Here is a 25889-nt window from a genome sequence, read left to right on the forward strand (position 1 = left end):
TTTGAAAGTATGTGATCATAGTCACGGGGGGGAAAGGGTGAATGGATATGCAGTTGGGTCAATTCAGTTTGATCCCTACCTCTGGAAAATCAGTGCGTTGGGAGGGCAGCATATTTTCATGTAAACTAATACACTATCTTTAGTGTATACCATACAATGAAAGTGTAAAGCGCACTATTTGTGATGCAATTTTATTCTTGATGATAGGGTGACGACAGTGATAGCTAAGGTTTTTTTTAAAGGGTATCATAACATACGTTTTTTAATGTAATATCTAGTAGTATAGAAATGATAGTTACAGGAAGATGTGTCATCTAGAGAAGGCAGATGTCCCCAGCAGAGTTTAAGTTCAGTACCTGGTCCTTAGCTTTGGTCAGGCTGTGGGGATGCATGCCATGTTAACCCGACTCATAAGGTACCAGTTTACAAAAACACGGACTGCCAATTAAGAAAATCACAGTGAAACAAATATTTAAGCAGATGAGCTATTCCTGCTTGTCGCTCTGTGGGAAAACTTAATAATAGAATTGAAATATAAGCAGAAGGTTGCTTGGTAATTAAAAGATACTTGCAGGGGCAGTTATCTGAATGGTCTTATTCTGAAGGTGGGAAAAGGAAGTTTGCATGTGTACTATATTCAGTGTTCTACTCTGGGTGTTATAAATAAAACTGAGCTGTAGGTGAGGGCCAATGGCGAATAGGTGGTACACAGGGAACACAGACAAGTCATTCTGTTTGTCCTAAAGACCAGACCATTCAGGTGAGAACAAGTGCAATTCCCTTACCCTAAAGATAACTGACATCATTTCTTACTCTATGGGAACTGGTATGCGGGATTTGGAATGCTTTGTGTTAGTAAGTATTGTTTAGTGGAAATGGTTTTTTGACATGCATTAGAATGCCGTAATTATTTTTCTTTGAACCTGCAGGTTCTCCTGAAAAGAAAATTGAACTTTCATCCATGAATGAAAAAAATAGCTCTACAAACCCTATCAAGAATAGAAAGACAAGTCCAGTATCTAAAGACCACCGGGCTGGAAAGAAAAACTCAGAGAATTCATCACTACAGGGTCAAGTGCAGAAGGAAAATGATGAATCTGAAAGTGATTTTGAATCAGATCCCCCTTCTCCTAAGAGCAGTGAAGAGGAAGAGCAAGAGGATGAAGAAATTCTTCAGGGAGAACAGGGAGATTTCAATGATGATGATACTGAACCAGAAAATCTGGGTCATAGGCCCCTCCTCATGGACTCTGAAGATGAAGAAGAGGAGGAGAAACATAGCTCTGACTCTGAGTACGAACAGGCCAAAACCAAGTACAGTGACAGGAGCCCCGCCTACAGAGCCAAATCTGGCAGTGGGCCAATCCAAGATCCTAATGTAACGCCCACCAGCCCAGCCCAGTTACCCTGTGATGCTGCAGTGCAGACCCCCAAAGACGAGTTTGACGTGTTTGGCGCAGTCCCCTTCTTTGCCGTGCATGCTCAACAGCCCCAACAAAGAGAAAATGAGAAGAACCTCTCTCAACAGACCTTTTTCCCTAGTGTGGGACTAGAGCAAGAAGAATTTGATGTATTCACAAAGGCACCCTTTAGCAAAAAGGTGAACATACAAGACGGTCGTGCAGTGGGGCCTGAAATGCAGACTCTCCCAGGTTGTCCCAAAAGTACAGATATATTTGGCTCCACTCCATTTCAGCCCTTTCCCACATCCACAAGTAAAAGTGACATCCACGAGGACCTTTTTGGGCTTGTGCCCTTTGAGGAAATAACTGGGAGTCAGCAGCAAAAAGTCAAACAGCGTAGCTTGCAGAAACTGTCTTCACGCCAAAGGCGCACCAAACAGGATTTGTCCAAAACTAATGGGAAGCGGCACCACGGCACGCCGACCAGCACAAAGAAGCCCACGAAGCCCACCTACCGCACTCCAGAGAGGGCCCGCAGGCACAAAAAGGTGGGCCGCCGAGACTCTCAAAGCAGCAATGAATTTTTAACCATCTCAGACTCCAAGGAGAACATCAGCGTTACGCTGACTGATGGGAAAGACAGAGGCAATGTCCTGGCTCCCGAGGAGAGTCTGTTGGACCCCTTTGGGGCCAAGCCCTTCCATCCCCCAGACCTGCAGTGGCACCCTCCGCATCAGGGCCTCAGTGACCTCCGTGCAGACCATAATCCCGTGCTGCCCGGGCGGCAAAGACCCAGTTCGCTGCATGGGTCATTCCATAGTGCAGATGCATTGAAAATGGATGATTTTGGTGCCGTCCCCTTTACGGAACTTGTGGTGCGAAGCATTACTTCTCCTCAGTCCCAACAGGCCCAGTCAGTCGAATTAGACCCATTTGGTGCTGCTCCATTTCCTTCCAAACAGTAGATACTTCTGATGGACTTGGTGTCAACCCCTGTTTCAAAAAAGTGAATAGTTTTCTGAATTGGAAAGAAAATTGATTTGTATAGCCCTTTATATTATTCATTCTTACAGGTCAATCGAATAGGTGATTTTTAAATAAACCAAATAGAAAAAGGAAGTACCTCCACAGGTTAGTGACTCAGTGTCTCTTCCACGCAGGAAAAGGAGCTGAACTGGAAGCTCTGACCCAGGGTTTCAGCGACTGGCTTGACAACGGCACAGAAATCCAGGGAGAGCATGTGGCTTCCCATTTTTAGCCGCCGAAGAGGGGCTAGGAAGCTGAGTTGTTATTTTTATACTAAATGTCACTTTCAGGTGCACGCCCTAGGCTCATTCCAGAATCCAGCATTAAAGCTGAGGTTATCTGTACAAATACAGGTTGCACTTTTTTTAAAGATCTCTTCTAATTTCCACACAGTAAAACAACTCTATTCTCATAAAGAATCAGAAAGTTATAATATGGAGAATGCGGAGATTTTAGTCCTTCTACCTTTCTCTACAAAGCAGAGCCAGAAGTAATTACTGTGCCTAAAACTTTTATTTTTAAAAACAAGTGCCATTAATATGGAATATTTACCTAGAAGCCTAGAACAAAAAGAGAAAAAAAAATACTTGAGGAATATATAATATTCAGCTCTTGAATAGCTTCTTCCTCAAACTTAGACTTTCATGTCCCTAACAAAGTAGATTATTGAAAAACTGGGAGTGAGGACAAGGGTTATATAGAACTTTTATTTCAGGAAAAAATACGTAGTGGAAACCCTGAGTTTTTAAGATGTTTACAATGTAAAATCATGTTGCATTTAATACTGTACTTTATTAAATTACCACCTTCACCAAATATATTCCCGAAGTCACGAGCGACAGGTTTTCAGTTAGGTTTGGGGGGCGGAGTAGTTTTAATGAAGTGCACAGAGCAGTGAAAGCCACAGGCCTTACATGCAGGGCTCTCAGCTCCTGCTGCAAGTACCTCGGCCTGGACGAGCGAGGCCTTACAGTGGCTGTGTGAGAAGATGAGGGACTCTTACCTCTGCTGGTGGACAATGTCGTTAGTGGAAAGAACCCAGCTACGAAATTGCCTTTTTCTTTTTTTACATCGCAGATCCTAATTAGAAACTTGAGATTTTTTATAGAAACTGTCTAAGAAGATAGAAACTGTATGTATGAATTAATGTGAATACAGTATCTGTGCTTCTGTTTTCAAGTATTTTAAGTTATAATTAAAATAACTGTCCTTCCCTGTCAAATTAACATTTAGAAGTTTCTAGAACTGTTAAAGGTTATTTACAAAAAGGGTGGAAACTGGCACTCTCCTTGATTGCTATATTTTCAATTAATTCTCTTTGAACCCAATGAAAATCTGTTTTATGAGTAATCTCATAACTGATAGAATCTCTTAATTATAGTGTCCCAATGGGGATGAGCTATTTGCTTGTTTTCACAGTTCTGAACTTGGAAAGAAGCCAGGTATGTGTAACTATACCATATATTCCTTTTTTTTCATTCCTTCTCTTTTCTAGTTTAAGACAGAAACAAATCCGGACAAACAGGGAAGCGGTGTGTGAATCAGAGCTAGCAGAGGCAGACCAAGCATGGCCTCACTGCTTCCCAGGGACACTTTCAGAGCCCGACTGCACCCATGACTTGTCCCGTGCCAAAGGCAAATAGTGTGTTTGCACGTGTTTTTCTTTTCTGATTCTCAGGTAGATTAATGGGATACTTTCTTTTAAAAGTGAAGACTTGATGATTACATATAGTAAACTCATGAACTACCAGTAGGTTTGTATCAAACAGAAGAATTTTTTTAAAATGATAATCTGTTGGTTGATGTGCACAGTATGCTTCTTTGACTATTTTAGTCCTTGGCCTTGGTCTCTGCTAGACCTCATGAATTTTGTATTTAGAAGAGCTGGTGGATGAATTAGTGTGGTCTTCATAGGGTGTAAGCAAGAAATATCTAGACTCTGATACCAGGCCTCGCTTACATTTGCTTTCAGCAATACACTGAATGCTTTTGAATGACTTAGACACTGACAGACACTTCGGTTTGTAATGTTGGCTAAATTCTAAGGAAACAGCCTTGACACTGTTTAAAATATTTACATTCTTAAGTTTCTTACGTCATCATAGCCCAGTGACTTCCCATTTTTCAGATTATGGCTCAGAAGAAACATGTAGTAGGGGGCTGCGTGGGTTGGAAGTGGGGAGATTCCCATGTGCCGAAGTGGGGGCCTTTCCCCAGCGGTGTGGGATCAGGACTGCTCTCTGTTCTGTCATCTCCTCCCGCTTCTGTGAGGATGTAGGTGACTCTACAGCTGATGCCATGTTCGAGAATAGCGCTCCCAAGGCATGTGAAAAAGTTTAACAGCACCCAGTAAAACTTTGGCTCTAAAACAGGATGGTCCGATTCTTGTTTGAGGAAGGAAAGGTGAATAGAAACTATTTTCCTATTATTAATCAAGTGTCCTCTGTGCTTCTTTAGCATGTTAAATAGTTGTAACTCTAAACCTGTAATACTTGAACATCACTAAGGGAAGTTAAATATGAAGCTAGCAAAAATCTGAGGCCAAAGTTATTTTTTTGCTCTAACAGCTTTAATCATGCTTGTTGATTTTGAGTAATCTCTAGAAGTGGACCATTTGCTTAATTATTTTAGTAGTGTCATTTCAGCAAAATGTTAATTTTAAAGATTAGCTTTTATGGCATTGAAGAATGTATCTGTTGAGACACAGACGTTGCTTGGTATATAGATATTAAGTGGAGGAGGAAAGATGGTAGGCTGCATGACATTTTAACTGACTAGAATATTTATTCAGAAGTGTCAGTCAGGGACATGGTGTAAATGTTCCACTGCCCCTCCCCTCCCCTGTGTGTGTGTGGGCACAGCGATGATGTTATTCAGGACGGTAGATAAATGCACCTTTTCACTCTGCCCTGTTTATTGTTTAACGGTGTGATAGATTGTTGTCCTCATCTTGCTGGAGGAAAAGACTGAGGTGAGCCCACTCTTCTGCTTTGATGTTCCTCAGGCAGAGTGGTTTTCTCACTCTTCGCTACTCTGCGTGGTTTATTTTAGGTTTGGTACTGCGTATAAGCATTGCTAGAAGGTACATGTGTATTAATATCACTAGTCCTGAGGAGTGTGGGTACATTTATTTTAATATATGTAGAATGTTCATTACACCTTTTTTTAAACAAAGTTATTCATCATTTTAGGTTCATTGATGAGCAGAGAAATCTACTGTGAGAATGAGCTGGCACGTTTACTGTGAGAGGAATGGAGATGAGTTTATTTGAAAACTTTTATACGCACTGGTGTTTATATATTAAGATAAGTGTATGAGCACACACCTGCCACATCTGTCTGCAGGGGAGTTAATGTGAATTTTTAGTTTTAATAGAATTGCACCCACAATCATTACAAAAAGAACTTTTACTCCTAGAGAGGGTTTACAGAAGCCACTAAAAGAATATGGTAGACGGATGAAAATGCAAAGGGCCATCATTTAGGGTTATTTTTATTTAAAAACTTGCGCTACTTTTGAAAGAATTGTTTTTATTATTATACTCTTTGTGATTGAAAGTCATCTAATAGTAAGCAGTATGGTAATAGTTAAACTGCTTTTTAATTGCTGGCAAACAGCTTTAAGTGCACTTTCTTTGATTACACTTCCATTTTCTGTTAAACTTGAATTTTCTGAAGCCTTTTATGTACCACTAAGCAAATAACTTTAACTTTTAATAAGCCTGATTTACATCTTTATTATATTTCTAATTGTTATAAAATGTACTTTCTAAGTAACTTCAATTCAAATATAGGTAGAAACTGTTCTGAGATAGAACCAGTTGTTTTTTCCCCTATATCTAAGTAAGCACTAACTGATTTTACTACTTTGCCTTGACATTGCTTATTCCTATTGAATGAATGCTGTCCCCCATTCACTTTGTGTTGTTTGAAATTTAAAGTTATTTTCTTACTGTATTTATCATACCTGTTTTAATAATCTGCTTTCTTTAAATGCAATAAATCTCAAATGAATTGCATATTCTTTATAACCAGTGACTTTGGAGTTTTAAATTTTTTGTCTTATTAAAAATTTTGGTTGTAAACTTCTATTCAGTTCTTTCACTCATACCACAGACATTAAGCACCTATTCCATACCAGCTAGTGGAAGAGAAAATGAACAGGATTAGATCTCTGTTCTAAAAGGAGCTCACAGTTTAGATCCAAGTAAGAAAACCCATTGTGACCTAGCATTTTTGCAATAAAAATAGTTCATAGCCCAATTTGTTCAGGACTACAGTTACTGATAACTTACGACAAAGGTAAAGCAAAAACAAGACTCTTAAGTTTTGAGTGTTCAGCATAGTTTTTGCAATTATGTATAATTTTTAAACACTTAAAAAATTAAAATCTGGTTAAATAAAATATTGTAAACCTTGATTATGTCAGAAAAGATGCTTTTGCAAGATAAAGAGAAAACCTGTTTATTGGATTGCTGGACTATATATCGGGGTCAAAGTCACAGTACCTATAATGTTAGGTATTATTCCACAAACTGGTGTCTTTAGATTGGTGGCTTGGGAAAAGATTCCTCTTGTTTGTTATGAACTTTTTTGTTGTTGAAGTAGTAACATCTAAAGTTATGTGGGAAAATAAGGGTTTAGTGCCTTTTTAATAAATGGTAAAAAGGAGCAAAATATCACAAATCAGGATATATAAAAAAACTGTGGCGCACACCACGTGTTCACATTCAGTTACAGTGAACTTTACTGAGAAAGTAGGGTACACAATTTCAGTCGCTTCTGTGCCTCTTCAATATAAGCACAGTTGTGCTAATGCATGTAGAAGACACTGCTGCCTTTTCTCTGACAGCTGAGCTCACTCTTCACATACTGTGGCAGGAGGGAAAGTACCTGGAATGATGATTTTGGGTGGACATGGACCTACTCAGCTCAGCAGCTGGCAGGAATCCGCAAGTGCAGGCTTTGCCCCCTGACATTTAATAAAGGGCAAAGGATATCTTTCAGTAGGTACCTGCCAAATGGAGAGCTGTACAGCCTTATGCCAGTCAATCAGTCTTCAAATGGGTTACTTTGTCCAGGTGGGATGGCGTAAGGTGTGACATGTCCCTGAATCTTCATTCCTGATTCTAAAATACGATTTTGAAGTTATGTATTATAAAGAATGACAAGCAGCACTTCATATATTTAGTAAACCAGTTTATTTACATAGTAACATTTTGCCATGCAGCTTGTGAATTGTACTCAGTTGAATGACAAAGACAAGCACTATCTTGCTATTTAAAAATGCCTTTATATAGAAAGATAATTGTCTCTTAAATGAGTTAACTACAACCTTATAAATCACTACAATTTAAAACAGCAATGGATAATTTTTTAAATGTAAAGTCCTTCAGTAAACAGCTTTTATAGTTTACACACTGGTAAAATTAAAACCAATCTTTTTAGTAGTGTAGCTGAATAGTGTACTTTTAATCTAATTTTAATTACTAAAACAAAAATAACTTAAATATACATTATTACTGGCTCAGATTTATAGGCAATTTTTAAATAGTTATTCTTTAATGTTAACAATGTCTTAAAAATTTTGCCAGTAGTGATGTGCACACAGTAGGTGGTCAATAAATGCTGATATACAGAAGTGTTTATAGTTGACAGCAATCCACATTCATTCATTCCCTACATTATAATAAATACATCATAGTAAAGATAAGAATGAGAAAGGATAGCTTTCTTATAGTATTTGATACTTTCATGAGAAGATGAAATGTTTACTGGTATAATTCTTATAGTCAGACCTTTTCAATTCAAAAAAATAGTCTTAAACACATTATGCTTTTTTTCTATTCAGATGACAAATACTAAATAATTCATACACTGACCAAAAAAGGAATATTTTTAAAAATTAAAGTAAAACTTAATGTTCAATGTATTTTTGAGAAGATTTTATAACAAAAATGGTGCCAGACCTAACAACTAGACTTCTCCTTCCTTCATTTGAAAATTAATTGTAAAGAGTCATTGTTTGGCCCAAAATGACAAAGTATCTCTTTAAAAGCAATAATATAGTATAGTCAATAAGGGATGATACAGGGAAAATATATCATCATTACACCAAAATCTTCTATTTAGCACATGGATCAAATCTGGCTTTATGAGATAAAACAGCTGCCTTCAAAGCAGTGTTCCATCATAGGAACAGTGTGTCCTTGGCTTGCTGGGGAAAATTTTCCTTGCTGAGATACAAGCATGGGGGGGATTTATATTCCAAAAACACTATACTGAAAAAATACAAAATTTCATAGATGCATAAACTGAGGCACATTAAAGTTAACATTCCTAGTATTATATGTACAAATGGCATTTTGGGAATAAGCCTCATGGTCATTCAACACTTTCGGTATTTAGTGATTCCAAGGTCCTCAAGATACATCAATATTTAAAGCAGCTCATGGCAACCCATTAAGAAACCGGTAATATTTTCTATTCCAATAAACAACATGTTTTTATAAGTGACTGCTTTAAGGGATTTAATTTACACATATGAAAAAGACCAAAGAACAAGAGTATTATGTTGTATGATAGGGCATTGAGATCTGTTTTTTAAGTATATACAATAAAATGCCAATTTAATGTTTCAGAGCACAGGTGAATAATCCACCATTCAATGGGGCATCTGCACGACTTTGTTCTAAGGCTTAAGGTTCATTGCAGGGTCAAGACTGGGCCATCTGGAGTCTATGGCCTTGAAAGTAGCACCCATATAGCTGGGAACCCCACCATGAGGACAGTTAGGATTGCACATGCAGAGAAGGGGAAGCTCTGCCGCAGTGGGGCTGTGGAACCGTAAATCTGCAATCCGCTGACGAGTTCAATTATTACACGGACTAAAGAATATAATTTGAAATTAAAAACCTTAAATGGCTAATTACTTGTTATCAGACTATAGAATTTGTCACCTGATCATGTACTCAGTTTTTAATGAATTCTTATCTGATGGGAAATGATAATGCAAGTTCTTTCCTCATCTCAACACCTCTTTCAACTTCAAGAGGTTTATAATTTTTGTACTAGCAAACTAAAAATTCCACGTTCCTAGGGAGAAGAAAACCCACAGCTAAGGAAAGTATCTTATGTGCCAGTTTTTCACAAACCATGAGTTAAAGGCTAGTGATGATCCGAAATCACTATACTAGCTTGTGTTAAGCATAGGCTGTTAAACCCTCGCCTTGATTGGGCACTTGACCTTGATCATCTATTAAAATACTTTCAGTTGAAGGAATCATACAGGATGACTCCATTTTATAATGGAGATGAGCCCTTCCTAAGGAAATTAAGCAAGCTGGTGGTAAGTGAAATGATTACTATTTCTACACTAGTTCCACATTCATTGGTATTCAGATGTTTCTTTTGAATGCTAACTAATTTTCACTTTCTGGAGAAGTGGCACATTAAGTAGTTTTAAGGGCCTATAAAGCAGTTACTGTTACAGATCTAGAAGTGTACTTTTCCATTTTTATAAAGTATTACTCATGAGATATTAAACAGGAAAAAAGAAAAACAAAGGGAATTTTAGAAATACTGGGGTATACAATGCCCCGTTACATATTGCTTAACAACTGAACACACCAGGTGGCCATACCTGAATTCACAAGGGAGAAACATAGTCTGGACAAGGCTTGCTGTGTCTGTACTGCATGACATACACTGTTGACTGGTGCCACCAGTACAACATCACCACTGCCAGGATGTGCCATATTTGGTGGCTTGAACCGAGGTAGTTTAGTTGTCCTGGAAAGGAAGGTAGAGTGTTGATTGTAATATTCTGACATTAGAATTGAAATAAATTTGTATTTTTGGCCTTGGAAATACAGCTCAGCAAAAGAAAGATTTTGGCAGTCTCAGAGCACGTGGAAACTGGTTATAGATTAATGAAGAGCCAAATGTTTTTTAAGAAAGGATAAATTCATATTTGAGTCTAATTTTAAGGTTTTATTCATAAGGTACACTGGTGAATTTTAGAAATACTATTCCAAATGTGTTTTCAAAAATCTAACTTGGTTAATTTCAGAAACTTGACCTTTAACCTCCCATGTCTCAATTTATCTCTGGTGAATAAAAGACATTCCATTCGAGAAGCAGAGGAAATCCATGCTACACACCATGGAGTTGATATGAAGCACACACATTTTTGTGTTTGGCTGTAAGTCTGCTATCAGCACTTTTTATTACAAGCAGGTGTGCAAGGAGAACACTCAGATCTGAACTTTGAGTTATCAGACTGATGAAATAATTTGCAAAATGTAATTAGTGATAGGTTCATTAAGATTGGTAGTTCATCTACAGCTTTGGAGAATTATTTCTCTTTGTGATTAAAGGTTAAATTCCAGGGAGATTAAATAAACATGTAGGACACTTTGTCAAAAATACAGAGCTACAGAAATTTAAGTGGACATAACTTTCTCACTATAGGTGTTTCTATGGTCATGTAATGTAAATATCTCTAATCTTTATTTTTCTTACCAAGAAAAATAACCAGTATTATGTAAATTTTAAGGTATAAGTCCACAGAATTCTTTCAGTAAGGGTCTTAGCCCTTTTTTGTGTCACAGATCTCTTTGCCACTCTAATCAAGCCCACAGACTCATTTAAAAAAAGAAATGGATACAGAGGATTAAAAAGAGAACTGACTGTACTGTAACACGAGTTCCACAGATCTGTTAACTTCTGTCCATGGACACCTGGGAGGTGCCTGGACTCATCGACACCATAGTGATGTTTATGTACTGTTGAAATTTTAACCTGAGCTAAAAGGTAAGTTCTTAGGGTTAAGATTTGGGGTTTTACGGTATTCACCACCGTTGTACCTCCAATGCACATGCTTCTCTTTACAGTCAGGTCATAAATGAGGAGCGGCCAGACAAGGTTTCGAAGCCGGTCATTTATGAACATCTGGGACGATCACTTTTACCCGTAGGCTTTTCATGGTCTCCCTACCTGCACTGCTCAGAGGTGCCTGGGGCATATTTTATATCAAGTTGGTCTTGCAGAAATGTTAAGTTATGTAACATTTGACCTTTTATAAGTGTCCTATATTAGACAACTGGGAACTCCTGATCTGAGTATTTTAAAGCCTGAAAATGCTAGAGAACTTTCATGGTTTAATTTTCTACACATCTGTGATGAAGAGGAAACAACTTTTTACAAGAATTATTATAAATGATGTGGTAAATCATTTATAATACAAACATACCAGAACTGTCTGCTGAGGGAAGTTCCAGCCCTGTCTTGGGGACTGTGGGTGGCCTTCAAATCAGGCATATGTCCCAGTTATGTTCCCAGATCCTCATGTTTATGACACCCAGGTTCTCTGAATTCCACTCTAATGGGAACTCAGTGATAAAAACCGAGTACACAGAGGAATGCCTGAGGCTCCACTGTCTGTTCATTTTCCAGATCAGGGTTTCTCCTCCTTCCTTCTTCAGTTCACTGCAGATGGTGATTCTCAACCCAGGGGCCGTCTGCAGTTTGAATTAGATGCTGCTGTACTTAACGGCCCACACTGACAAGTCAGCGCTTTACAGTGCTCTGTCTTGCTTCACCCAGCCAAAGCTCACCTGGACTTGCATCACCCTGCCCCTTACCGACCACAGATTTCATTTTTGGGACTGGGGCTGAGGGACATCATCAGAATAACTGCTAACATTTACTGAGTGCTTATTGCTTGTGAGGAAATGTGCTAAATCTAATCCTCACAAAAACCCCATGGAAGAAAGTATAATCTCCACGTATCAGATGAGGAAACGAGCGAGAAGGCCTAAGTAACATGTTTAGTTTATGCAGCTACTAAGTGTCCACATGGGACTGGAACCCGAGCGGCCCTCACCTGCTTTATAGAACCTCATTATGGACAGACAGACTGTGAAGTGATCCGGACCCTGGCTTCTATTTACTACCCTCTGCTTATTGGTAATTTTACATGTCTCTGCATCTATAGATTAATTTTTAAGACTAAGTTGGAATATAAAGAAATACATGGTAATTGATAATTAGTGCTCCACAAAAAATAGTGGCTGGGAGTCAGAAGACTTGTCACTAGTTTACAATTATGAAATGGTAACCACACCTACTGGACTCAATTCACACTGTAAGGATGATGGGAAAAATTGGTGAAACCTCTGCAAGTTCAAAGTTTAGGTAACATCTGAGAACAGGAGAGCCTTTCCATAACGAATAATGTTGAAAACAAAAACAAATCTAGTTTTATACATCAACGATGTATTTAGAATAAAGTTATGAAATCAGTGTAAGAGTAGTACCTACCTGGAAAGTAGCGTTCTGGAACTTTGGAAACGTAGAACAGGAAAGCAAGAAGAGCGATCACATACATCACAACCACACGGGGTGCAAAGTCCTGAAAAGTGAAACATGCTGTTCACAGATCTTCCTACTGTGACTGAAATTCCAACTGATTATGAATCTCACAGATGGAACTCATAGGTAGATTACAAGTAAGTATGTTAAATCTGAACTGCTTTTGCAGATAGTCTCCAATAATAGAAATCTCATTCCTAATCCTGCACAAGAGTGGAACACAGAGCACTCCCCAAAGATTAGCATTCCAAAGGAGACAGAGCCTTAACAAGGCAGAAGATCCTATAATCCACAGCCCCATCTACAACATAGGTATATACATTGTAGAGTGCATACAGGATGGAGTTACCAGATTTGAATAAGCAGAGACTGAAGACCAGGGACTTGTGGCTTAGAAAGACCCGAGGTGTGGCCCAATTACGAAATCTGTGCCACCCTCCCAGGAAAGTGGTCTTGGTGACTACTACTGTGAAGCAGACCATCTCACCGCTCTGCTGGAAAGCTTCTTGCGCCTTAAGAAAATTAGCCACCTATAATCTGTATGCATTGTTCCTGATTCTGGATATAAACCAATTTACCAATAAGCCACTTAAGAAATAAAGACAAGTTACTTTTCTTCCCTCTTCAAATACCTTATCATGGCCCTCCCTACATTCCAGCTTCTCAGAATAATCAACCCAGATTTCTCAAAACTTTCTTTAACACAACTCCAACCTACCTCTCAGAATTAGCCCTTCTGCAACTTTTCTTTGGTTAAGTGCATTTATTTCCACCTTTTAAAATCCTCTGAAATTTCTCTGGAAGTGTCCCTTCGCTTCTCCCCCGGTATGATCTGTGTTGGAGTTCCATCTCTGAGAATCACTACCTTCCTAAGCTATATTTCAACTCTAAGATTTCTGCACATGGGAAAGTTCCCTTTTTTTTCTGAGCTCCCTGATGTATACTGCCTTAATGGGTCTAGTTCTTTTTTGTTATTATAAACTTAGAAGGAATGTGTCACTTAATCCTGAAATTTTGGTCACTTCTATGTCAACAATCAGTTATTAATTTCTGGTTAGACTTAAACTCAAGTGACCGTTCCCTATTCCATTTTTTCTTTACTTATTTTCAGGAAATCACATTCTCAGAACATGTTTTCTTGAATAGCATGATCACTGAAATTCCTCATCACTATCGTCTCTCTCTCTCTCTCTTTTTTTTTTAATCCTTACCTGAGGACACGCTTACTGATTTTAGAGAAAAGGAAGGAGGAGGGAGAGCGAGCCAGGGAGAGAAGCATCGACGTGAAAGAGAAACACTGACTGGCTGCCTCCCCTGTGTGCTCTGATTGGAGACCCGACCCACGACAGGGGTGTGTCCTGACTGGGAATCAAACTCATGACCTTTTGGTCTACAAGAGGATGCTTTAAACAACCAAGCCACACCAGCCAGGGCTCTATTTCCTAGTCTTAGGAAGAAAGCATCACCCTTGTTCTCGAGTTGGCAAAGTGGACAGACAGATTATAGCTCTCAATTCACTACATCATAGGACTTTCTCTTTTTCATTTTATACCCAAATGTTTTCCATCATGCTGTTGCCAACTTCATGCAAGTATATGTAAGCTTCCCACATCTAAAAAAATCTAATCCTTTTTAATACATGTCATTTAAATTCCCATATTCCAGACAAAGTTCCCACTGCACAAAGTGTATGTCATTTCTGGTACATTTTAGGGCATGTTTACTTATGTTAAAAATTCCCAACTTTATTCTCTAGTGCATACTTAAAGCATTTCTTTATGGATCTCTAAAAAATGTCTGATTTCTAATCCTATTCCCCAGAATACTCAGCAGTTATCACTGAGATTCTTGCTCATGTGTTCCAGCTCTGTCCCCTTCATCTCTGACTCAAAAAGCTCTGGTTTCTCAATGCATTTTCTCTGCTGGGTCACATATGCTTCCACGCTACAGCTACTAATACAACAATGATTTCCAAATCTCAATGACTCGTCTCAAACTCTAACCTAAATTTTATAAACTGCCTCCATTTACATATCCCACAGGTACCTCAAACTCAACAGGTCCAAGAAAAAAACCATTCCCAACTCTTCCTCCTCCACCCGCCCACACACTACACCAGCTGCTCCCACTTTTGCACTGGAGTTATCACTGGTGGAATGCTCGCCCAGCTGACAAAGCTAGAAAAGTGAGTCACCCTCCACAGGTAAGGACTCGGGCACTTACGCACTCCGGGTAACAGAAAGAGAATTAAGAATGTACTATTTCACAGAAAGCCATCTCAGAAAAAAATGGTAGTTAGACTTTATTTTAGTTATAAGCATACCTGTAAGGTATGCTCATTTATATAGGTATAAGAACTATGGCATTAATATATAATGATGGACATGCTCTCAAATGACAAAGACCCATCTGCTTGGCCTGATACTACTTTACCCTAAAGGAATAAAATTGAAAGGACACAAAAAATGGGGAAAATATGGACTGCATTGAACCTACCTGCACAATAGGAGCACCTAGCCCTCCATTGAGCCAAACCCAATGAAGAGTAGGAATCACTCCGTATCCCGAAACAGAACAAAAGATGACAGAACGAAGCCTCTGCCACTGCTGGGTGAGGTAATTGGGATGGATCTGCGCAAAGAACACGGCCAGGATCATGGCCAGCACCGTGACCAAGTACACCTGACGCCAGTACTGCAATGGAAGGCAATCGAGTTTTAGTTGTTGTTAATAAGGGAAGGAAAAAGTGATTTTGGCTTCCACATTATACATTCCAAAGTATTTACTTGGCATTTTCATTTCTGAACATGATTACCTTCCTTCCTTAAAAAAATGCATGTTCTACACAACTGTTTTGGGTTTCTCAGGATGACACACCCAATTTCAAAGTGAGCTGGCTGAGAGATCACATTTATCACATGAAACAGAATCTGAGGACCTCTGATGTGCTAGGGACAATTTATGTCCGGCAGAAACAAAGGCAACTATGACATGGACCTGCTCAGTGGGCGTGCTCACGGACTGTGGGAGGGTCAAACATGGAAACACACGATTATAATCTGAGTACTGTAACTGCAGCATCGACGGAATGGTGTAGAACCACAGAAGAGGACGCAATCGGTGTTACCTAGAGTGGCTAAAAAATGTTTCACAGAGGAGATGACATCTAAGCTGGGTCTTGAAGAATACATAAGATTTTGTGGAAGGAGGAAGCTCTCAAGGGAAACACAACAAACCCAGCACACGCAGCCACAGGCAGCAGGGAAGTTCTGAGAAGGGAGGCTGAAAGGCCGGTGTCCCAGCAGGCTAAGTATTTGGAACTTTACCACGCTGGCATCGGGGGAATGGAGTTCTTTACAAATGGGGTAACATGGCTGTTTTCAAACTGACTTATTAGAAAGAGAACTCTGACATCAATGTAGAAAAGAATGAGACAGACAGGAAGTCAGCTAGAAGATATAATAACTGATTCAACAAGTGAATAGGAGTTCTTCTTGAACAAGGATGTGAGCACCAGATTTTGGAGGAATTTTTAAAACACAGTCTTATTGGCTGACTTGGATGTGTCCGAGGGCAGCAGAGGATGGTTTGACTGTTTCTAGTATGAGAGGCCACACACATAGATTCTATTAATGCAGAAAATGAACAAAATGATCCAAATGTGGGATGTGTGTGTTGGAGGAAAAATGGGGGGCCTGAAAGGATGTTTATTTAAAAATATATAAGATTTGAAGGGCTACTAGAGCATTTAGGCCTCTAATGAGCTGTTGAAACCTGGTTTTGAAGCGCAAGAGTTAGCATCTCATGGATGCAGTTCTTAACTTTGACTCCAGGAACTTCTGTGGGGCTATTAGCTTCCTGAAATCATATGTCAAATTGTTTGGTTACTTTGTACCCAGAAGTACATATTCCTTGATGGAGAGTCCATAGTGTGCAATCTTGTTCTCAGAGCAGCCTGTGTTCCCTAAAAGGTAAAGAGCCACTGCAGCAAGTGAATATTTGGAAAAGACCAGATACCACAGGGAAGAACATTTTCCCTTTAAATGATCATGGACTGTATCACCTTTACCAGTTCTCCTTTCTCTTTAATCTATCCTGACTTCTAGTTTTTCTGAAGAGATTTACAGAAAATATCTGACTGATCTCTTTGATTATCTAGTATGTTTGTAAAGATGTAAGCAGAAAACAGGTTTTAGAGAAATGTAGAATAAGACAAGCAAGAACAATTCAAATACTGTATGACTGTACTCATGAAGCCCCTGTTAGCATATTCCTTCTACATTTTTAAAAAACAAATAGTTTCATGCAAAACTAAACAAGTTTGAAGGCTGAGCAGGACATAAATTTTACTACTAAAGTAAAATCAATTTATAACAAGTTAATTCCATATATATTTAATTATGTACTTATGTTCCGAATTAATTAGGCCTAAAGAGCAAATGGCTCACTTGTAAGTGGCTATAATTAATACAAGCTGTTACATTCAAACCAAATTTATGATTTTCCCTGTGCTAGTTTTACATTGTTGCTATGCTGATAGTTCTCTATGACTGTGTAGCAACAAAGTCTACACAAAACTCTTCTATAAGTTAATTATGTGCTTATTCAGAATTTCAAAGGAACAATGGCAAGAAAACCAGACCTATATGAAAAGTAGAATGAAAAATGTTTTAAATTGCTTACATTATTACAATAAAATGCATAAAATACTCCAGAGACATAGCAGCCCAGTATTCCAATAGAAATTCCTGCGTAATCTAATGCCATCCATCTTCGACAGGTTTTTTCTGATCGATGGCAGGAAAAAAGATGATAGCCCACAGAGCAAAGCATACAGACCTATGGAAAACAAAACAAAAAATAACACAGTGAAACAAAAAATATTAAAGTGAAACACAAAGAAATTAAACCAACTCATGTGCGATATTCCGGGAGAGGTTAGGTCAGGCCCAGACTTTCCAGTCAAACACAGCTGGGCTGGGAGCTCAGCCCCAGGCCTCAGAGTCGGGCGGCCGCATCCTTTCTCCAGGCCTCAGTTTCCTCACGGGTAAAATGGGGATAACAATCACGTAAAGAAAAACATTTAAAATGATAGCTATTTTATAATATAAAAATTTAAAACATATAGCACAATGGTAGAAAAATTATGCAACATGAATGTTTTAAAAATATCCACTGAGGTTTATTTTGATCCACAAGTGAGTTTTCTTTGCAGAAAAGTATTTACTAAGTAACACACGTCCTTAAAAAAAGTCAAAGAACACAGAATTGTATGAAGTTAAAAAGTAAACCCCTCCTGTTCACATCTATTCCCCAAAGGTCGCCACACATAACAGTTATGTCCTTTCAGATATTTTCAATGAGTATATCAAAGATGTATAATATGTAAGTCTACATGCACAAACAATACAGTTTTGAGATTAATCAAATGGAAACACATTAAACATTCTGTTCTGAAGTTTGCTTTTTTTCATTTAAGATTTTTCATGTCTGTATAGATTTCATTGTGTACTTTGTTGTGTCCAAGAATAAGTAATTCTGACTTTTGTTTACATAATTGTTAAGCTGAGAGCAAACTAATCTGACTCAATGGGCTGCTCTGAAAATAGCTAAGATTTCTATGGCTGAACCCCCTCCAGACAGTAAATCCCTGCTGTGCGTCGCGCACTGGGGATGCAAGGATGAAACCTTTACTCTCAGACAGATTTTCCCCAGACAAGTGAACAAGTGACGTACGGAGTCAGTCCTACAGGAAAAGTCAGTGCAGAGCACAACGAGGAAACAGCGGGGAGGGCACTGGCTCCGTGGGCGTGTGAATCTGGCAGGTGGGAGTTGTGGGTGGACACACCTGACCTGAATGGTAAAAGGTTGACTGATCTGGCATCCGCCAAGGACATAAACAAGGACGTGCACGTGGTTACTGGGAGGTTCACAGGAAAGCAACCGCTGAGAAACAGAACCACTAAGCAGTGTCATGTGGCTGCCTTCATGACACAATTATGAAAAGTTATAAACATCGAGAAGTTTTAACTTCAATATTATGGGCTAGGCGTGATACTACCAAAGACTGAAAGTGCATCCTACAGAGAGGCTGAGACACGAGGCTACAGAGGGAGCCCTGGGCCAGTGAGCCAGTGAGCATGGGAGCCCAGAGCCCATGCTAGGCCAGTGACAGTGGGGGTGGAGACAATAGGACAGACAAACAGTATGAAGTAGGTCAAATTGATAAACATTTGTGAGCAACTGCTGAGGCGGATAAACGGTCACCTAGCTGTTCCATAATTGGGTCATTAAACCTAATATGTCCCCATGGCCTCAATATCAGTATTCAAAACAATGCATCTTGCCACAATCTCGTCCCTTCATCCAGTCTAAAATTCTTATTCATCTATGGCTTTGGCTAAGCTACAAGTCAGTTTACTGACCCAACTTACTGACCCAACTAAACATAATTCTAGAAGCCTGGTTATTTGTTTTCTCAGATTATCCTTGAGATTAAACAGTCAACCCAGAAAATCATCAAAGTGTACATTCTCACTGAAAGGGAAAGATCTCATGGTCACAGTGTTTACTGTCACAACACGGCGTGCAGAGATGAGCACAGCCTGGACACGGGTACACAGGCAGGCGGCAGGCTGTGTACATGCAATGTCGGGAGGACTTTTACCCCAAATTTCAGATGTGGTTACCTCTGGGAAGTGGAATTTCAAGTGACTTTTACTTTCTTCCATATACATTTTTGTTTGCTTGATTTTTTTCATGAGTGTACCTTATAGTGGTAATAAAAACAACAAGCTAATTCCTTTGTGAACAAGAAAATAAAAGAGGAAAAACTATAGTATTGAAGACAAAGTACAACACAGTGTTAATAGAAAGCACTGAATTTTTAGTTTTAGGTTAACCTACACTTAGTACTGTATTGTGTCTTGTATAATATGCAGTTTTATGCACATTGTACAGGGAATTATTATACCCATGTGTAATGTACATCCTTACTTTCCCCTCAAAAATATGGGTGAAAAAGTGTGTACTACACATGGCAAAATATAGTATGTCCTCTTTAAAGGGATGTGTTATTGTTAGTTCCTTACAAAAACTGACTGCAAAGTGATCTGGCACATTGAGTGTGTTTGTTTTCTCCTGTAGAACATCTCACTCCATCAGGGTAGACAGTGTGACATCCTACGTCTGAACTCCTTGGCAAGTAACCAAGTATCTCTGGCCCCTGCCCACCTCTCCGACCTCATCCTTCTCAACTGTCTCTCCCAGGATCCGACCACGAAGTCCAATGACTGCAGAAAGTGCCAAGCTGTCTTTTGCTTCTGGGACTTTATAAAAACTTTTTTTTCTACTTCAATGCCCCGCCTCCCTGTCCCTTCTGCCCCCCTCCCTGAGCGACCTGATCTTTATGCCACGTTGGTTTTGTTCAGCTATTCCTGATGCCAAGCTTAGTGCCTACATGTAGACAGGAGGCATTTAAAAATATTTGTTGAACTGAATGTAAATGAACTGAATCTAGGTAAAGACACTCGGATTCTACTCTTCTCTAAGACAGAAAGACCTCTGGGAAAGTTCGGAGCCCCTGAAATCACATTCTGTTATTCAGAATGCACTCTATTAATTTGGTTGGGGGGAAAGCACTGAGTGTATAAAATGAGTAAAAGTGAAAAGAGAAAAAAATGTGTTTTAAAAATTAAATGTAAATCAATATTAATACCATATTTATGGTGTACCATGCTACCTGCTAATACGAAGAATTTGGGAGACCTGGGTGAACAAGTGATATGTATAATTGCACAAAAATAACAGAAATGATACTTTTGAGTGGGAAGATGTACCTGCTTGTCTTTAGCAAGTTTTGTGTAACAAAAAGATCATCGTACTGCCAGGTAGGAGACCAGGATTTTACTGTCCTGTTGACTAATCTTGGGCGGATCACTGTAATACTTCGGGTGCTTCTTTATTGACAGTTTTGTAATCATTTCATCTTCACAGTTTTGTAATGCATTGTTTATTTAGACAAAATATGAAAATTAGTATGTATTCAAACTAACATCAGCTGAGGCTGGGCAGTAAAGGGATAAATGGCAGGCCCAGGGTAGAAAACATGTGAGATTCTCAAAGCAGGTAATATCCACATAACTAACAGGGGAGTAAAAACCAGTTTGGCTCATTAATGATTATTGAGAGCACCTTGGTCTGTGTTAAGCTATATCTCAAATTTTAATTACGAAGAAATTGATTCATTTTAAAACTAGTGATGGATTCTAAGAGATATTTAAGCTTCAATCAGGACAAGAATTAAACCTGAGAAAGAGAATACTTTAAAAAATACTTAAAAGTTAGTTTTCTAATAATAATGTAAAAATACAGAGTATTCTTTGTCTCAAAGAACTGTAAAATATTATTCTAGAAACTAGAATTCTAAAAAAAAAAAGTGTTGGCGGGGGGAGGGAGATTTTTCTGATATGGTTCTTAATCATTTAATTCCAAAGTTTTAATTAGAGTCAAAAGGTGAAGATCTGAAATTAAATGATAAAAGCAACACCCGCGCAGCCTGCTTACAGACTGACCTTCCGAATCGAGGAGCAACAGGTTAACTGCAGGTAGTGCTGGCCTATGTTTGGAGGGGGCGGGGTGACACCACTTTCTTTTCATTTGTCATGATTTTCTGTACTTTGTGAACGTTTTTAAATTTAAAAATCTCAACAGGATTTTCATTCACATTATTTTCTTTTTTAGAAGTATCTGTTTGAAAACTATTAATGCAACTTCTAAAGGCTGTATTTAATAGACTTTTGAAGGAAATTGCTAAAAAACTAACAGATACAAGCAGAAGGAGGAAAAAGTGAAGTAGTGTTTGAAATCAGGCAAATGTAAAAGGACCAAAGGAAATTAACATTAAAGGAACAGAAAAGGTCAATACCAGCAAGACAAGACATTACAGCTGAGATGGTATGGAAACCATGAATACAAAAATCACACATATAAATAGGAAAAAGATGAGAAGTCCTCAAGTTTTAAGCAGACACTAGTATTCTACTTCAGCAAAAACAGTACAATCAGAGATTCCTACACTTGTATTAATCTTAAAGGAGAGATGTCTAAAATGGGAAGGAGAAAAGGAAACAAAGAAATGTTCTCAATCTTTAGAACTTACTAGATTTCAAATATACTCCAATAATAACATCCAAATACACTTTCATAGAATATACTTTTTGTGTGTATACTATAAAATTGAGTAAGCTAACCTATATGCTATTCTGGGGCTTTTAAAGCAAGTGGTAGGTACGAAGTAAGGTCGCCTGCCCAAGCTTCTCTGACTCAAGTTCTCTTTACCAGTAACAGTGTTTGTGAAATGACTTACCTGGAAGCAGAAAAGACAAATAGAACAAATTACAAAATCTTCTCTGGAGGCACTTGCCGAAGGTAACACAGATGTCATGTCATATATTCCCAGTGTGAAGAAGAGAAAGAAGCCCAGCAGATGACTCCAGATGTTTACTGTCTCATTAGATAAAATAAACAAACTGGAAAACAAACAAATAGAAAAAACCGTGCAGTTCAGAATCAAAGTGGCTCACTCACCATCAGCATTTAGAAGGGTAGGGACAATTTTTCTGGGTTACCTAACACTTGTTACTTTAAGCCCTTAGCCACAACAGCCTTCCTAAATCTGATACATCATTTAGTCTGATTAATCTCTCTTCAAGTTTCTTCATGACCGATCTTAGGATGCTGGAGGTCTTTTGGTGCTCACCACCTGTTCTACAATACTGACCATTATAATTATCCATGGATAAATTCCATGTCACCCGCCAGTCTATTCACTCCCTGATGGCCGGCACCATCCATCTTTACAATACCATTGTTCTAAGCCCAGTGTATTGCTCAAATTCGATGCTAAATGTCAACAGAAATAAGTGTGCAGATTAAAACTGGTGTTCAATAATAAATCTCTGAAAACCTTCTAAATGTTAGTTAGGCACAAACTTAAAATATTTTTTAGTATTCACTAAATGCAAATACAAAATTAACTGGACCTGAGAGAAGGAGAAAGAATACAGAATGAATACAAACTGATTCACTGGAATAAGACAGGCATGCTGAACCCTGGGCTATGATTATTTTGAAACCATACCATTTTTCAGGTGGCATGTTCATTTTAAACAACAGGTTACTTTTAATATCGGTACTATTTGCTGTCTTTCAAAATGCTGACTGACTGGTTTAAATAGATCTGGCAGCACTAGTGGCTCATGTACCAGCCCGACCACGGGTCGAAAGGCCTGCAGTCCTTTCACCTCCTCTGTAACAAATTAGCTCTGTGGTCATGAGCAAGTCACTGAACCTCTGTGGCTTCAGATTCTTCGTCTATAGAACAAGGAAGATGGATTAGACGTTGCTGCAAGTCCCTCCCAGCTCCATCCTTAATTCTGTGAAATGTTTCTTCTGCTGTGGATAGAACTCCTCTGATTGTTGAAAGGTGATACCATGACAAAAAAATCAAAATACTGTTGCTTGCATTTTTCTTGCAAAATACCATCTTTCTAAACTAAGGCCTTTGACTTTCACTGATTCGGGATCCTTATCAGTAAGTGTTAACACAGACCCCTAACCTACTGTGAATGGGCAGCGGTCACCATGGCTCTCATTTTCCCACATCAAAACCAGCAGGGTCTCACATGACCAAATGATCGCCAAGAATAAAGTGAATCCTGTGTCATGAATTTCAGGCTTTATTCTTTACAAGCATCAAGTATAAAGACTACTTATACTGTGTGTGTTGCGGCTGGGGGTGGATAAGATGCAGGAATGTGAGAGAACACATCTAGCTACAGGTCTGTGTTGACAATACTATATTCTTGCCTATTGCTTTACAACTTTTCATTTTGCAAAACTCAGTATAACCTGATTAACTGAACTGAGACACAATCTTGGCATATTCCTTCCAAGTAACAGAGTACTGGCAGAACAGTGTGACACAACACTTCCCATTTCTAAAATCTGTCCTGGTCATGCCTGAGAGCTAAAAGAGAGGGCGACAGCTGAAACTGGGAAGACCAAGCTGGAGGAAGAGAGCACTTAGAAGAATATCCCCAGTAAAGGACATACTCTTATTCTATGAGTAGCTAGGCCCAGGTTCTGCTTCAAAATCAATAATCATCTCCATCATCATCTGTTCATCTCTGAACTCAGTGATCATGATGATAAGGTAGGATTTGTTGTGTGTTTAAGCTTGTTAGGGTTTTACATATATAATCTCATTTAAACCACATTACTTTCTAAAGTAGCTGCTGTGATCATCCTCACTTTTGCAAATAGGGAAAATAAGGCTCAGAGAGGTTAACTTTTGTTCAAGGTCCCACAGCTGTTAAGTGGCAGATCTGGAGAGCCAACTATTTTTTTGACTCAGCAGCCCAAGATCTAAAGCATAGATTTCATTTCTCTATCCATAATGTTTGGAATTTAATATCAGAAGGCAGAGGACCACTGCTAGGTGGGTATAAAATATTTAAGGCAAATCACTGCCTGTTCAGACCTTGTGGAAATTTACATACACAGCAGGGCCCAGCTCTGACTTCTTGTGTAGTAACTTATGTACAGGAGGCATTAGGGAGGAAAAGATCACTTAGAATTCAAACTGTGAAATCTGGTGGGCCAAGAAGGGATGGACAGTGATGTTACCTTGTGACTGTGAGTCTTGGAAATACTACTTTCAAGACGGGGCAAAGGAAGTGGGTAAAGACCATGCTGAAAAGAGCAAGAATCAGACATGTGGTTGCTGCCTGAGCTATTCAACAGCCCACATTCCAGCACTGGGGTTTGTCTCTATAAAGACCTGGAGCTAGCCAACATCTGTATTAATTCTCTTGAAGTAGGATCCAGTATTTAAGTACATACAGTGAATTTTAACAGAGACTGTTAAAAATTAATTTAGCTCTCCTAAGAATTTTTGTTGTTTTTTTTAAACCCCGGGCTTTCAAGGTACTTTTGGTTTCAAAGATTTAGATGATGGAGAAATTCAGAGCTGCTTCTATAGTGCTCTAGGAGGGCAGTGTCCTTTATAGGATCTCTTTGCTAACGTGCTTTTCCTGCACAGCGTTTTTTCACAATGGTTGTTATGTAATAGTGTAATTATCTTTTTAATGTGTGTCACGAAACAAGAGTCCTGTCTGCTGTACTCTGCACCACCTGGCTAAAGTCCCTGACACAGTAAGGGCTCCACAGTACCTACCGAATGAATCAGTCAGGAGGTTCTAAATATCCCCATATATACATGGCAATGTGAACTTGTTTCCTATTCTACATGCATTTACCTGACCCCAAAGGCCCGAATTTCTATAGGGTTGCTCTAAAAATAAAGCTTAGGTATACAGAGGGGCAAGTGTGGCCCAAGCACTGTCAGTGAGGTGTCCAACGTACATCCTAGCAGGCACCAAAAGGAATAAAAGATGTAAAAGCCCTTTGTAAACAGCAAAGCGCCAAAAGAGAGTTGGTAATCAAGATAATAGTTATCATTATTATTCCGGCGGTGGAGGAAGGAAGATAACGAGAGAGGAGAGGTGGCAGAAAAGGATGAAAAAGATGAGCAAGGAAAACAGCGGGGAAAGCAGCGGAGAGACCAGACAAAAACGGGGTAGGTGAGGAGGAGGGGCCGCCGGCGCGTCTCACGGGCGCGCCCCGCGGAGGCGGCCAGACTGTACCTTTTGATGCACAGCCTGGAGGGCAGGTAAGCCCGGTAACCGTCGGTGATGTACGGATTGTCCTTGAGGGACACGGGGATCTGCTCGTAAGTGTACAGGCGAATGCCGCGGGGCACCAGGACCGGCCAGTACTGGTAGCTGCCCAGCTCAATGTAATGCGCGCTCTTCAGCAGCTTCTGATGCATCCTCCCCGGCGTCGCCGCTCCCCCACCGGGGAGCTCCCCCAGACCCCGCCTCCCCGGGGAGGGGGCTTCGCTGCCGCAGCCCCCGCCCCGGAGTCGGCGGACGCTGCGCGAGCTCCTACCACGCCGCCGCTGCCCAGGCCCGGCTCCGAGCACTCCTCCACTACCGCCGTCAGCGCCGCGGCTGCCCGGCAGCG

At 39.4% G+C, this 25889-nt stretch overlaps 2 protein-coding genes across 5 annotated transcripts in view; one reads left to right on the forward strand and one right to left on the reverse strand.

Moving 5' to 3' along the window:
- BMP2K (BMP2 inducible kinase) overlaps window positions 1-2368 on the forward strand; it is a 130106-nt gene extending 127738 nt beyond the window's left edge. For both annotated transcript variants that reach the window (XM_037147067.2, XM_037147066.2), the window contains one exon: window positions 930-2368. In XM_037147067.2, coding sequence (XP_037002962.2) covers window positions 930-2368 — 1439 coding nt within the window. The remainder of the gene's footprint in view (window positions 1-929) is intronic.
- On the reverse strand, window positions 2309-25889 carry PAQR3 (progestin and adipoQ receptor family member 3). Of its 3 annotated transcripts, XR_005082793.2 has the most exons (8): window positions 25511-25889; window positions 22171-22333; window positions 17487-17642; window positions 15300-15497; window positions 12753-12843; window positions 10072-10220; window positions 7444-7558; window positions 2309-2396 (listed from the first exon to the last, which is right to left on the reverse strand). XR_005082793.2 is itself a non-coding variant. In XM_037147070.2 (7 exons), exons 1-6 carry the CDS (start codon window positions 25693-25695, stop codon window positions 10078-10080), a joined length of 936 nt encoding a protein of 311 aa, XP_037002965.1. In that variant the 5' UTR covers window positions 25696-25889; the 3' UTR covers window positions 2309-2396; window positions 10072-10077. The 3 variants fall into 3 exon arrangements, 2 of the variants coding, with proteins under 2 accessions (XP_037002965.1, XP_037002964.1); XM_037147070.2 differs by lacking the exon at window positions 7444-7558; XM_037147069.2 differs by lacking the exons at window positions 2309-2396; window positions 7444-7558 and having other exon boundaries at window positions 7609-10220.

The sequence above is a fragment of the Artibeus jamaicensis genome, unplaced genomic scaffold (genome assembly GCF_021234435.1).
Source record: "Artibeus jamaicensis isolate MK-2021 breed Jamaican fruit bat unplaced genomic scaffold, CSHL_Jam_final scaffold_1031, whole genome shotgun sequence".
NCBI lineage: Eukaryota > Metazoa > Chordata > Mammalia > Chiroptera > Phyllostomidae > Artibeus > Artibeus jamaicensis.

What these genes read in the sequence shown, in the direction of transcription:
- PAQR3 (XM_037147070.2), bottom strand. Translation starts at nt 25,695, where the DNA reads ATGCATCAGAAGCTGCTGAAGAGCGCGCATTACATTGAGCTGGGCAGC. An exon ending in ATGCATTTTATTGTAATAAT is followed by an intron (nt 15,498 to 17,486) that starts GTAAGCAATTTA and finishes CTTCCATTGCAG; the next exon opens with TACTGGCGTCAGGTGTACTT. An exon ending in TAGGTGCTCCTATTGTGCAG is followed by an intron (nt 12,844 to 15,299) that starts GTAGGTTCAATG and finishes TTCACTTTTCAG; the next exon opens with GACTTTGCACCCCGTGTGGT.